Source organism: Hemitrygon akajei, chromosome 10 (genome assembly GCF_048418815.1).
Source record: "Hemitrygon akajei chromosome 10, sHemAka1.3, whole genome shotgun sequence".
In the NCBI taxonomy this organism is placed as follows: Eukaryota; Metazoa; Chordata; class Chondrichthyes; order Myliobatiformes; family Dasyatidae; genus Hemitrygon; species Hemitrygon akajei.
Genome location: NC_133133.1, coordinates 30,618,640 through 30,633,208, shown reverse-complemented (window position 1 = coordinate 30,633,208; position 14,569 = coordinate 30,618,640). Strand labels below are relative to the sequence as shown.

The window sequence follows — 14,569 nt, the reverse complement described above, 5'->3', positions numbered from 1 at the left end:
GATGTCATGATATTGTAATTCTTACCCAACATACATAACTACACTGCATTGCAAATAAATCCCCACAATGCAATGTTACTGTTCATTAGATTGTTCAAATTTGCACAATCTTTGCCTCCACTTACACCCGAGTTCTATCGCCAAGTTCACTGCTCACTGACCTTCTTCCACAGTGGAATCTAGTTGGGTGACTTTAATTGCCAGGCAATCAATTCTCTCCTGGAGACAGTTAACTCGCATACAGAAATTGTTAGCTTCATTAAAAAGCTCTCCAAATATATCTTCAGCATGTCTACCTGTGAGGAAGAAAGTAAAACATTTCAATTAGAACCACTGGCCATCTTGGTCAATTTTGAACATGCTAGCTTTAATAAAGCAGATAATTTAACAGCCATTTAATTTCAACCTACATGCAAAAAAAAGTGAAGGTGACAAAAATCTTTGATTTCTTTTAATCATAAGGATTACTGATGGTAACAAATAGCAAAAGTCCAAGTAATTAATCTAATTAATGTTGAATTTTATTCTTGCAATTAATGATGTGTCTGTTATGGAGAATTCATTAGTTATGTGAATATAGCAGATATTAATTCACAGAAACAGGTTTTAGTTCTTATTATAAATGTAAATAATTCAAGACGCTTGTAGTTAGCCTTCAGATTTTTGTCAAGTGCAAGCAGTAAATTTAAGTTAAAAGCACAGGCTGCTCCAGAGACTAAGAGATTGCATATGTAAGAGCCAAACATTAAGACAATGGGGTTGTGTTAATTGGCTTGCATCAAAGCAGGCGACATAGCTAAGTTACTTGCACCATTGTAACTTGAGTGCAAGCTGGTAGACCATACGGATGTTGTCACTTAGCATATCAAACATGGTCACAGGTATAGGAAATCAATAGTTTTTGTGTACTTACCATATTTGCATAGTTAGAGACAGCCCTGTCAACATTAATTTTGGGTGTCTGGCTCTCTGTCATCAAAGCTTGTAGAGTATTTGTGTTAATTAGCTTTTCCCAAAGGCATATGGACCTCCAGAGGTGTCTTATTAATTACACTGTGCTTCCAATATGCACCTCAAATGAACCTTTTATCAACCCAAAGTATTGAAGTAAAAATGCCATTGTAACTATTGAAATTATATTGAATCACATACCGTTATTTTTTATCTTAAGGGTATAACAATGTGATGTACCTTTTAGTTTGTGTGTCTCTATGAAGAGTGTCTCCAGAATGACGCCCATTTGTTATGCTGAATATAGTGAAGACTTCTATATCACTAGCTTAAGTATCTCTCCAATAATTTTGTTCACAGTCATAACACCTGGGGGCTCACCCAGGATATGACCGTTATTCTCTGTCTGGTCTGTGACTTTAACAGTAAAAGAGGGTGAATATTTTTAAGAGTAGCATCCCATGCTTAGATCTGTTCAGGTCAATGACCATGGGATCACAAAGCATCAAAGACAACAGTGGATAACATGGTGACCCAGAGAATTGAAGAATTTCAGAGTTGTATACAGTACTTTGATAATAAATTAACCTTTGAATCCATTAACATGCTCATACCTTTTTTATTTCTCAGTTCCACCCACATCACCTCACTAGTAACGCCGCCCTTTCTCCTTTAATCTTTCTCACTTTGTCATGTCTAAGACAACAGAACCCTGAATATTGAGTTGTCCCTCCTGCAACCAAGCCTCACTAACTGCTACAATGTCACAATTCCAGGTATTGATCCATGCCCTGAGCTCATTCACCTTTCCTATGATACCTCTTGCATTGAAATATAGCAAGATCAGGACACGAGTCACACCATGCTCAACCTTTTGATTCCTGACTTGTCTGAGGTCTTACCAACATCTATCTCCACAACATCTCCACTAACTGTTCTGGCACTCTGGTTCCTACACCCCGTAACTCTATACCCCACCGTGCAGCATTAACAAACCTTCCTACTAGATATTAGTTCCCCTCCAGTTCACGTTGTTATGATCCCAGCCCCCTCCTTCCTGAGAATCGCAAGATCGCTCTTAATTCGAGTCTTGGACCCAGGAAATGAGAGAGAATCCTCAGAGAGACAACGCAACGGATTTTGACCATTGTTCTTAGAGACACCTGAATGGATTGCGACTCTATGCTACGTGCCAGCGATCAGGGCTGTGTGCACACCCTCGGGCAATGTGGGATGGGGATTGTATCACCCCACCTTGATTGACATCTACAACTCTGCAAGTCAAGATAAAAAGGGGACTGCAGGAGGCAGTACCCCAGCGACGCACCAGAAGGAGACACCATCGCTCATCGCTCCCGTGATGACGGGAAGCTATTCGGAAGCCACGTGTGGTTCGTTTCCCCTAGCCTGGGGAGCGAGTGGCTGATAACACCGAAAAGGACTTCGAACTGACAACGGGGAACCCACGTTCCCGATTCAACGATTTGAGTCCAAAAGGCTGGCAAGTTTATTTTCTCACCAAAAATCTCTCTCTCTCCAACACATGAAACCCAGCGGTCCCCAAAAAGCAAAAAGCCTGCATGAACTCGAGAGACTTTGATATTTCCATCGGACAATAGTTTTACCCCTAGACAAACGATAGAGCTACTTCTTATTGTTGATTATTACTATACCCGCGCTTTAGATTGAGTATTGATGACGTATATTATCTGAATGTTTGTATTAACCTTACTTTTGTGCCCCTTTATAAATAAAAACGTTTAAAAATAGTACCATCAGACTTCAACGGACCTCTCTATCTTTGCTGGTAAGTGACCCAGTTATGGGGTTCATAACAACGTGCTAATCTTCCCTTCTGTGCAGGTCCCACTTCCCCTGGAAGAGAGCCCAATGATCCAAAAAGCTTATGTCCTGCTTCCTACAACTCCTTAGCCACATGTAAAACTGCATAATCTTTCTAGTTCTGGATTAACTAGCACATGGCATGGGTATCATTCCTGAGATCACAATCCTGGAGGTCCTGCCCTTTAACTTAGCACCTAACTACCTGAACTCACTTTGCAGAACCTCGTCACTCATCCTACTCATGTCATTGGTGTCCACATGGATCACAGCTTCTGGCTGTCAACTTAAGAATGTTGAGTATTTGATCAAAGATATCTCAGACCCCGGCACCCAGGAAGCAGCATACCATCTGGGAATTTTGTTCTTGCCCACAGAACCTCCTGTCTGTTCCTCTAAGTAACGAATCCCCTATCACCACAATGTGCCTTTTCTCCCCACTTCCTTCTGAGTCACAGAGCCAGTCCTAGTGCCATGACTTGACTGCTGTGACTTCCCTCTGTTAGTCCAACCCCCTTCCACCTCCCCCCCCGCCCCACCGACAGTATCCAAAGTGATATACCTGTTGTTGAGGAGGATGGCCACTGGGGTATTCTGCACTGGCTGTTCAACCCCTTTCCTCTTCTTGACTGTCACCCAGTTTCCTGTGTCTTGCGCCTTGGGTGTAACTACCTCTCCATATGTCCTATTTATCTCTCCTTCAGCATCCCGAATGATCCAGAGTTCGCCCAGTTCCAGCTCTAACTCCTGAACGCAGATTGTTAGAAGCTGCGGCTGGATGCACTTCTCACAGTTGTGGTCATCAGGGATGCTGGAGGTCTCTGTCACACATCCTGCAAGAGGAACATTCAGCTATCCTGCCTGGCATCTCTACTGTCCCAGCTGAGCAGATATAAAGAAGGAAAAAAAAACTTTACCTAGAGCTTTTCATTTTTTTGCTTTTTCTGACTGGAGCTTCGAAGCGCTAAAGCCTCAAGATCACCACTCTAACTCCGTCCACAACAATGGCAGTCACAGCAACGATGGCTGCTGTGCATGACCCTGCCTTCCTTTAATTTGCTCTTGTTAATCAATCCCAAACACATAATGGTCACTGGTCAATTACGTTGCTGCAATCTGATGCTGCCTTTTTCTATTTGGTCAGTGGACTTGATTGAAAGCCCCTCCTCTCAAATTTCTGATGTCCAGAATGATTGCTAGTCAAAGCTCAATTACAGACCACCCAACAGTCCATGGGATTTAGAGGAACAAATTTGTAAACAGATTGCAGACTGTTGCAAGAAACATAAGGATGTTATAGTAGGTGATTTTAACTTCCCACACATTGCCTGGGAATCCCATACTCTAAAAGGACTAGTTGGGATAGAGTTTGTCAAATGTGTTCAGGAAAGTTTCCTTCATCAGTATACAGAAGTCCCAACAAGAGAGCGTGTGAAACTGGATTAGGGAATGAGGCAGGGCAGGTGAAAGGAGTTTGTGCAGGGGAACACTTTGTATCCAGTGGCCACAATGTAATTGTGTTTCAAAGTCAGTATGCAAAAAGACAGATCTGGTCCTTGGGTTGAGATTCCAAATTGGAGAAAGACCAATGTTAATGGTATCAGAAATGATCTGGCAAGTGTGGATTTGGACAGGCTGTTTTCTGGCGAAGCTGTACATGGAAAAAATTTTGAGAGTACAAAGTGTCTGTCAGAATAAAAAGTAAAGATAACAAGTGTAGGGAACCTTGGTTTTCAAGAGATATTGAGGCCCTGGTTAAGAGAAAAAATGGAAGGACATAGCAGATATATGCAAGTAGGAACAAATGAAAATGCATGAGAAGACTTAAGAAAGAAATCAGGAAGGCTAAAAGAAGGCATGAAGTTGCTCTAGCAGGCAAGGTAAAGGAGAATCCTAAGGATTCTACCGATATGTTAAGAGAAAAAGGGGTGCAAGGGATCAAAACTGATCATCAGGAAGACCAGAATGGTAATTCATGTGTGGAGCCAAAACAGATGGGGGGGGGGGGGGGATCTTCACTGAATTCCTTGCATCTGTATTTTCTCAGGAGACTGATACAGAGTCTGTAAAAGTGAGGCAATTGGCATCAACTTCATGGATCCTGTACAGATTACAGAGGAGGTTATGGTCGCTACTCTGAGGCAAATCAGGCCGGATAAGTCCCAACAGCAGACAAGGCATTCCCTCAGACCCTACCAAGGCAAGTGCAGAAATTGCTGGGGCCCTAGGAGAGATATTTAAAACATCCTTAGTGACAGAATTACCAAAGGATTGGAGGATAGCCAATGTTGTTCTGCTGTTTAAAAAAGGCACTAAACAGAATTCTGGAAATTATAGGCCGGTGAGTCTGTGGGAAAGTTATTAGCAGGTATTCTAAGGGAATGGATATACAAGTATTTGGATGGTATGGACTGGTTAAGGATAGTCAGCATGGTTTATGCATGGAAGGTCATATCTAACCAATCTTACCGAGTTTTTTGAGGAACTTACTAGGAAAGTGGATGAAGGCAAGACAGTGGATGGTGTCTACATGGATTTTAGTAAGGCATTTGATAAAAGTCCTACATGGGAGGCTAGTCAAGAAGGTGCAGACACTCGGCATTCAAGATGAGGTAGCGAACTGGATTAGACATCGGCTTTGTGGGAGAAGCCACACAGTGTTAGTAGAGGGTTACCTCTCTGACTGGATCCCTGTCAATGATAGGGATCATGAGAGAACCAAGGACAAGGGAAAAGAGCACGACTGAGAAAGACATCAAGAGTATCAGAGTCAAATCCTTCAACCAACACGGAGGAAGCTCCAGAACCTGAGATTGTTTCACAACCACAAGTCTCACCTGTCAAGCAGAGTGACCTCCCTTATCAGGAAAGACATTATCCCACAAGAATAAGGAATCCTCCACTACAATTAAATCCTTGGGCATGAATAAGAAAATTTAAAATTCACTATGCTCTAGATGTCTATATAGTAATTGCATTACATAGTATATGCATATAAGTTGTGATGCATTATCTATTGAGTTGGAGTTTATAGGTAAGCTGGGAACAGAGTTGCGTATTAATATAATAGTAATATTTGAGTAATATGGTAAATATATTGTTTTGTTAAGCATTCCTTTTGTTCACATAATGTATTGTAGGTTATATGTAAAATTACATAAATGGCATATACAATCATGTCACTGCGTGATATGTACACTCCTCACTTAGGCTAAAAATGAAACTAAGACCCGTCTTTTTTTCTTGTAATTATTTCAATGTTTTGGAGTTTACAAAACATAACAAACATGGCTAAGTTATTTGCACCATTGTGACTTGAGTGCAAGCTGGCAGACCAGACAGAAGTGGCATGCGGGCTGAGGAAACATGTCGGCAGGTATACGACTGAGGGCGTATATCTGTTACGGAATTTGCTGTTCTGGACTCGGTCTTTGCCTCTCTTCTCCCCAAATCTGGTAATGCGAGAACGTTACAAACATGGCTAAGTTATTTGCACCATTGTGACTTTGAGTGCAAGCTGGCAGACCAGACAGATGTTGTCATTTAACATATCAAAATTGGTCACAGTAATAGCAATCAATAGTTTTTGTGGACATACCATATTTGTGTACTCAGAGATAACCCTGACAACATTACTTTTGGGTGTCTGGTTCTCTATCATCAAAAGGTTTTAGAGCATTTGTTAATTAGTTCTTCCAAAGCGTTTGGACTTTCAGAGGTGTCTTATCAACTACAATCTACTTCCACTATGTATCTCAAAGGAATCATTTGTCAACCCAAAGTCTTGAAGTAAACAATGTCATTGTAACTAATGAAATTGCACTGAATCACACACTGTTGCCTTTGATTTTAAGGGTATAAAAATATGATGCACCTTTGGGTTTGTGAGCCTCCACCAAGAATGTCTCCAGAATGATGCCTGCTTGTTGTGCTAAATAAAGATTACTACATCACCAGCCTCAGAGTCTCTCGAATGACTTCATTCACAGTCACAATAGTGACAGCACAGTCTGCCACTTGATGCAAAGTGATTAGGCGGAAAAAGACACAGGAGCCGAATGAGGCCGTTCAGCCCATCAAGTTCTTGGAGGTTTGAAGCCACAGCTTTCAACAGAGAAAACTTAATCATGTTTCACAGCTAGCTAAACTGGGAGGTATACGTGGCTGGAGAGCAATAGTACGTTGAAAAACTGCCAGAATCTCTCAAAGGTGAGTACATTAAATAGTAGAACACAGTACGCACGGTGCCTCCAAGGCACGTCATAATGAATCCTGAACTTGGCAGCACAGGTACAGCAAAAGTTGAGACCAAAATTTTCCGCACAGGAGAACAGGGTCTGACAGACAAATTATATTCTTGGATTTATTTGGATTTCTCCTAGGATGCTAGATGCAGCCAAATTGGCAACATTCGTAGATGTGATATTTATAACTGTTTTCTCAATGAACAGAAATCAAATCATAAGTTCCTAGTACATGTTTCAATAATAAACCAATTACCAGATACCTAGTAGGTCAGTCTACATCTGTAGGTTGCTAATCTTTCAGCATAACAAAGTTTCATCATTTTCTTTTTTTTATTTCAGCTTTCCAACATTTCCAGCTTTTTGCTCAGCATAATCTAGTTTCCATTGCCTTGCAATAGAATAATCAATTTAAGTTTATTAAAGAGCAATTGTACAATATATTAAACTGTTATAAACATGTGGAATTAACTCCATCAAGTTCACTCTGTCAAAATGCAATATAAATGAAGAGGAGTTCCGACTGGACTCAATATGGTCAGCTAATAAAGTGAACAACATCTAGTAACAGAGGATAGAAAATTTTATATAAAGCAATAAAAACTTCATGTCCAAGGATAATGCATACAGGATGGTAGTTTTTTTTCCACTTTCTTCCAATGACCTGCCTCAAAAAGTCACTATTACTCTTCATCGGTGTTACATTTCCAATTCAAAACATTGCTCCGATCTTTGAGTGAAGACAATGCCAAATTAACTATCAACTCATGCTTACAAGAACATGGGTCAGGTAGGAAATGGGCAGTATCCCTCAGAGCAAGGATGCAAACACAACCTGTCCCTCATTCACCCTAGAAATTCAATGAATAATGTGTGGCTGGAAGGACTCATTTATGAAAGAATAACAATGGAGACAATTATCACTCCAAGATTACACCCAGAAAATAGAATAAAACCAATGATTACTTACTGAGACTACCAAGCTGCTTTATAATGGCAGCTAATGTGCTGTTCGTCACACATTCCAACTCACTAGTGACACCTTCTGGTAAGGCCCCATGACATAGATGCCGTGGTTCAATGATCCTCTTAATGAGTGGCATCTTCAATTCAAATTGACATCAATTCCCTGAAACAGAAAATAAAACATAAGGAACTCAAGCAATAGTAACGATTAAGTCATTTTGTACTTTGAAAATTTCCTCCAAGAGTATCTCAAGATTTCTTCAATTAATAGCATTTAAGACATGATTAAGGACTCAGATTTCCCATTGTTTTATCAAATAAATTAACATCCTCAGATAGCCCATATATCCAGAAAAGAACTGAAAAGTTCAGTTCCAAGCATTTGACACTCTTTTACGAATGGTTAAATGAAGCTAGAAATGCTAACAACATTTTTTGTTTATTATTTATTATGACACAGCATAGAATAGGTCCTTCCAGCCCTTTGAGTCACACCACCTAGCAACCCCCAACTTAACCACAGCCTAGTCACAGGACAGTTTACAATGATCAATTAACCCGTCAACTAGTAAGACTTTGGACCGCGAGAAGAAACTGGAGCACCCAGAGGAAACCCATGCTGTCACAGGGAAAACAAACAAACTCCTGACAGAAAGCAGTCACCTCGTAGTGTAAAATGTTGTGCTACCAATATGCTCCAGTGCCACCCCAAATATAAGTCTTTACCAATGTATTCACGATTGTTGCTATGTCTATGTTATCATTTATGGTGGGGCAAGACGAGCTTGCTTCCATGTCTGAGGCCTCTGCTGAGAGTGCCATAGGTCCAATTCTAAACAAGTTCTGGCATTCCAACAGCCAACATTCATCACAGTTTCTTTGTAAGTTCAAAGAGGTTCTGATGGAACCAGTCAAGGACAAACTGATGCTGCTCTTACTAACAGATGGCACAAGCTTCTGCTCATCATAATAATAAACCTGGCATATATTAGAAATAGAAATTATACTGCATTGCTTAAAATATAACCTGTCCATACACTATCAGAAAGCTCTAATTGCAGCCTCATTTGTTTAAATGGGGCTGTGATCCAAGTCTCTCCCTGCAATCATATATCTAATTTTAAATTGTTTAATTATTCCATGGAGAGCTCTGCATATTGAACGCTGCTAATGATCTTCAGGGTGGGGGTGGGGAGGGGGAAACACTGATTCTTCCCATGCACAGTCTAACACACTTCAGTAGTTGTGCATTGTTGCGTCTCCATGGAAATTGCACAGAACTGACAATCCCATGATGCAATGTACAATTAGGGCCATGAACAGCTGCTACCACTGCACGACATCTGCCTCTCTCATTGCCTCCACGTTTCCGATGAAAAATAGCAGTTCTGCCAGCTGAATACACCATCACCACCAAGGGACACAGACTTTAATATTTCTGAGTGCTTTGAATCTCGGATGCATGAAACAGGTAGGAATAATCCAGTCGTGGAGCCTATTACAGTGTAATTGTTAGTTGCCAAGGCAACAGGAAATATTGCTGCACTCCTCTTGGCTGTAGGAGCTCATCTCGAGGACAGCTGCATCATTTGGGTGAGGAAATCCTCAAATCTGATTAGACTCTGTGCAGGGTTTGTTAATCTAAACTACAGCTATGGAAATGTCATCCCAACTCACCTTTCCACCACTCAAGTACAGAGGAGAAAGTCTTCATAGATTTCTCCTCCTAGCTGCAAGCAAGCAATCCTGTTTTATTTGGATACAAAGCCAGTTGATAAAAGGATTAAACTCAGCAGGTTTTCACACAAGCATTGCTTCATCTCTCTAATAACGACAGGCACCATTGGTGCAGAATGTGCCCAGTCACATAGAGGCAAATAAGCAGAACTCCATGGGGAAGAAACAGTACAGCTAATGAAAAATATCAGAAATTTAAAACTACATACTTTGTAAACAAGTTTAAGAGCTCAGTTGTTTAAAATTCCTTATTTCTTCTTTCCGTGGTTATTCTGTTGAATGTTTCTTGATAACAACATGTTCAGCTTTATTGGTGACTTTGGAAAATACTGAATTAAAACTGACGTTTTGCCTTTAAGTTCAACAGACTGCAATAGTTATGATACAATCAGTTGTAACTACCTACCACTCAAATACACATTCTCACTGCCTTTTCACAATGGGAGAAATTGCTACAGTTTCAGTCACGGGTTCATATTTTCTGTAGTTCATACTCTTTTACATAAATTCTGCTGAGTAAATAACAGATTTGATCCATCACTGGCTGTCAAAATAAGATCATGGCTGTACGAGGAATAGTAAAAACTCAGACAGGCCCTTATAACAATCATTCAGTTAGCACCACCTCCACTTTGTCAGTCACTTTCTCTTTTTGTCCTTTCCACATCTCTCCACCTTATTATGCAATCATTTCCAATTTTTCCCAGATATGATGAAAGGCCAATGTGAAATTTCAACTCTGTTCTTCTCTCTACAGATGCCGTCTGACCTGCTGAGTGTTCCCAGATATTTCCATTTCAATTTCTAACTTCCAGCATATTAACTACATGTTTTAGTCTATTTTATGCATGACCATTTTAAATATTACTACCAATATTAAAACAGTTTTAATTTGGTATGATTTATATAAATAGCTGCAGGTTATTATGCAAACCTCTGGCTTACAAGCCTGTTCACTGGAGGACACCAAAAGAGGTGGAGAAGTGGACAGTGAAAAGGCTTGATCTGTATACAAATCAATGGGAAAGTGAATAAGGAAACGGCAGAAGGACTTTATCGAAGACAATGAAAAGAGATTCATTTTGGATGTTATACCAGGACAGGACGTATACAATAAACAGTCAACATTTCAGGCTGAGACCCTTCGTTAGGTCAAAACAATGGCTGTTTATTCCTTCCATAGATGCGGCCTAACATGCTGAGTTCCTCCGGTATTTTGTGTATGTTGCTCTGAATTTCCAGCACGTGCAGAATCTCTTATGTTTAGGGCATATGCAATGGATGGCAGTGCCGTGGAGAATGTTGTTGAACAGAAACTCCTTGGGGTACAAGTGTATGTATATATTGAGTGGTGAAGAAGGTGTTATGGTATGCACAGGTGTTCAGCTTTATTTCATAAGGATAATGCGTGAACTGAATTATAAATAGAGATTAGTTAGGTTGAACCGGTTTTTGTCCTGAAATCATGCCATGATGAAGATACATAAAATTATGAGAAGCATATATATACACGGTAGATAGCCAAAGACTTGTTTCCCATAAGACCATAAGATTCAGGAGCAGACTTAGGCCTATTCTTCAGCACTATTATCCACCTTTCCTACGATACTTCTTGCATTGAAATATATGCAGCTCAGGATGAAAGTTACAGCATGCTCAAACTTTTGATTTCTAACTTTGTCTGAGGTCTTACCAACATCTGCCTGCACAACCTCTTCACTAACTGTTCTGGCACTCTGGTTCCCATCTCCCTGCAACTCTATTTTAAACCCCACCATGCAGCATTTTCAAACCTTCCCACTAGGATATCAGTCCCCCTCCAGTTCAGGTGCAAACCGTCCCTTCTGTATAGGTTCCACCTGTTAGAGTGATTTTTGGGTTTAGGTCATTTACATTTAGCAAATGGCTTTGGCCACCAGTCTTCTGTTCCTTGACAATGTATTGTGGATTCAGTTTGGAACAACGGGTACCTAAAAGCCCGGTCCAGATGCTGCTGGCACCTGTGGGATGGATGCAAATCAGAAGGGGTGAAGTTTGTATGTAGCTTCAAAAGAAAGCATTGTCTATACTTGTAAATATGGAATTGTCCTTTGTGTTTAACAAATAAATATCGAGCCCCACTTTGGGCCAGCAGACCCTTCCACCGAAAGCGTCTCAGTATGATGCCTGCTGCACCTTGTTTTGTCAAATAAAGAAGCTGCTTTGTATCTACCAGCAACTCTCTCTCCGGTGATTTCATTCATGCAACAACACCACCTTCTCTGGAAGAGAGACGAATGACCCAAAAATCATATGCCCTCCCTTCTACACCAACTCCTTAGTCACTTGTTAAACTGTATAATCTTCCTAATTCTGGCCTCACTAGCATGTGACATGGGGTGTCCAATGGCAGGGTTGTCGTAAACTATAGGACATAAGTTTAAGGAGTGAGAGGTGAAACTTTAAGGAGATCCAAGTAGTAAAATTTTCATACAAGGAATCTGAACTAAATTGTCAAGGCAGGAACAGTAACAATATTTGAGAGGCATGTGGACTGGAACTTGAATCAGCATGAGGGGGGTGGAATATATAATTAATGCAGGCAAAAAGGATTAGTACAGATAGATAAATTGGCCAGCATTAACAGAGTGAATCAAAGGACTGTTTCTATGCTGTTCTCTCCAACGTTAACCACCACGGTACGGAGTCCCAAACTATAAAGAGTTTTGAAAATGAACAGGCAGTTCAGAGCAAAAGCAGGTGAAATTTAATAGAGGAACTATTATAAAATTTCTTCTTCACATAAAGGGAAAATACCCACCAATGAATGCACTTAAAACAATTGTACTGAATAATTTCAGTTGAAGCAAAAAGACCTGGGAGCCCAGCAGACCCAATGCAAAACATCTCCAACTAATACAGAATAGCAATCAACAATTGCAGTCGATGACAGTGAGCTATCTCAGATGATACAATGATCAAGGTTTCCAGTTCTCTTTTCAGACATGACCTCAAGGACGAGATCCACTTTGGATACCAATAAATAAGAAATGTCATGCAGTGGAGAAGTTAACATTTCAACAAGCAAAGAAGATATTGGAGAAGTGATCTTGTTGAAGTACTCTGAGACTTTGTTCCAGGTAAGCAAGTTAAGGAGATTTGATTACAGCAGAGGGTCACAAGGTAATGATCAAGAACAGGAGCAGCAACTAAATGCACATTGCCTAATACGGGGATATTGAGGCTAATATTGCAAAGTTTTTCTTTCATCGTCCCAGAAGTTACTATTATGTTTATTTCATTGTTCATTATCCAGAGACTCTGGCGTGTTGTATTAGAGAACTGCTGATTGGCTACAATTGAATTTTTGGACCCTGTGCTCCTCTACCATAAGCGTACCTGAGCAAACATTAGGTAAGATAGCAGTCAAGTCTCCTGCCTGCTTTAATAAAAGGAATAGTCAAATTGGTAAGGTACAGAAAGAAGGAGGGAAAACAGTTAGCAAAGAAAGGATAAATTTAAAACTTGCAGTAATTAGTTTAGACTGATACATGGATCATTAAGGATTATTCCCCATGCTGATGCCGCTTAATTATCTAGACTCCTTTAAATTTTTAATTACTCACAACCTCCCACTTTCCACGCTAGTGTCCTTTGTGCCATTTTCCTTCAAGGGAATACAGCAATCAAAGTCATCGCATTGATCTACATCATTATAAACAGAAAATCTTGGATTACTCAGACTTTCTGTGGAGGAAGAGATAGCATTAATGTTTCAGGTTAAATTTGACTTCCTGACAAATGATCTTTGGGCTGAAAACTTGACTCTGGTATTTTTCTATTTTGTGTCTGTAATTCATAATTAAACGACAGTTTCTTCATAGTTCTGATTAACTTTATAATGGTTTTAGCTGCTTCCCCTTACAGTTAGTCAACACTGGTTTTAGCTAATGAAATAAAAACTATGGAATGTGTTTCTTTGAGCTAATAGCATTAAGGTAGATCCACAGAATGCATGTAACAATAACTGCTATCACTGGTACAAAGCAAATACTAATGAAGCTTCCCCTCCATTTTTGTGTTAGATCTTAATCACTATTTAGCCAGGACTAGACCCCAAATTACATGCTTCAATTACATGCTTATGTAAGCATAAGAGAATTTGTCATGTCTATGATCATCAAGAAGTGATATCCTTACTCTGGACTTCTAGTAAAGTCCTCACTAGAGTGCTATTAAATATCTAATCACTCACCTTAGTGGAGGCCTATTTCTAGAAAGCGAATGTGGTTTTTGGGAAGGGTGTGGAACAGCAGACGTGATCTGTGCAACAAGTGCCAAGAACAAAACTACAGCATCTTCAGCGCCTTCGATCACACTAAAGCTTTTGACATTCTTTGTCCTGAAGGCCTATTGAAGATCACAGCAAATTATGGTTTCCCTGAAAAATATCACAATTGTCCAACCACTCCACGACTGGTCCATATACTCTACCAGCAAAGAGAAAACAGTAGAGAGATATGAACTGTAGGTTCCCCTCTAATTCACACAGCATCCTCACTTGGAAATTCAGGACCCAGACTCTTACTGCTGAGGAGCCTAAAGCTGGAATCCCCTCCTACAGCTTTGTGGGAGGATCTCCCCTTGAATTGCAAAGACTTCCACTCAACAAAATGTGTTACCAGCATGTGATAACGAAACAACAGTACACGTAAATGGGTCCTTGATGGTCAGTATGGACAGGTGAGGCTGAAGAATCTGTCTTTGTGTGTTGACTGACTCTACCTGCATGTGTGTGACGTGTAATCTCCCTTGCCCATGGATCAGCCACATCTTTGCCCCACATCGTT

The 14,569-nt window shown here is 40.3% G+C and overlaps 1 protein-coding gene across 2 annotated transcripts in view; it reads right to left on the bottom strand.

Annotated features, from left to right (window-relative positions):
• LOC140734265 (actin-binding protein WASF3-like) overlaps window positions 1–14,569 on the bottom strand; it is an 83,515-nt gene that overhangs the window by 31,539 nt on the left and 37,407 nt on the right. For both annotated transcript variants that reach the window (XM_073057998.1, XM_073057997.1), the window contains 2 exons: window positions 8,008–8,166; window positions 162–296 (listed from right to left, as the gene is read on the bottom strand). In XM_073057998.1, the coding sequence (XP_072914099.1) occupies window positions 162–296; window positions 8,008–8,140 (268 nt within the window). In that variant the 5' untranslated portion in view covers window positions 8,141–8,166. The remainder of the gene's footprint in view (window positions 1–161; window positions 297–8,007; window positions 8,167–14,569) is intronic.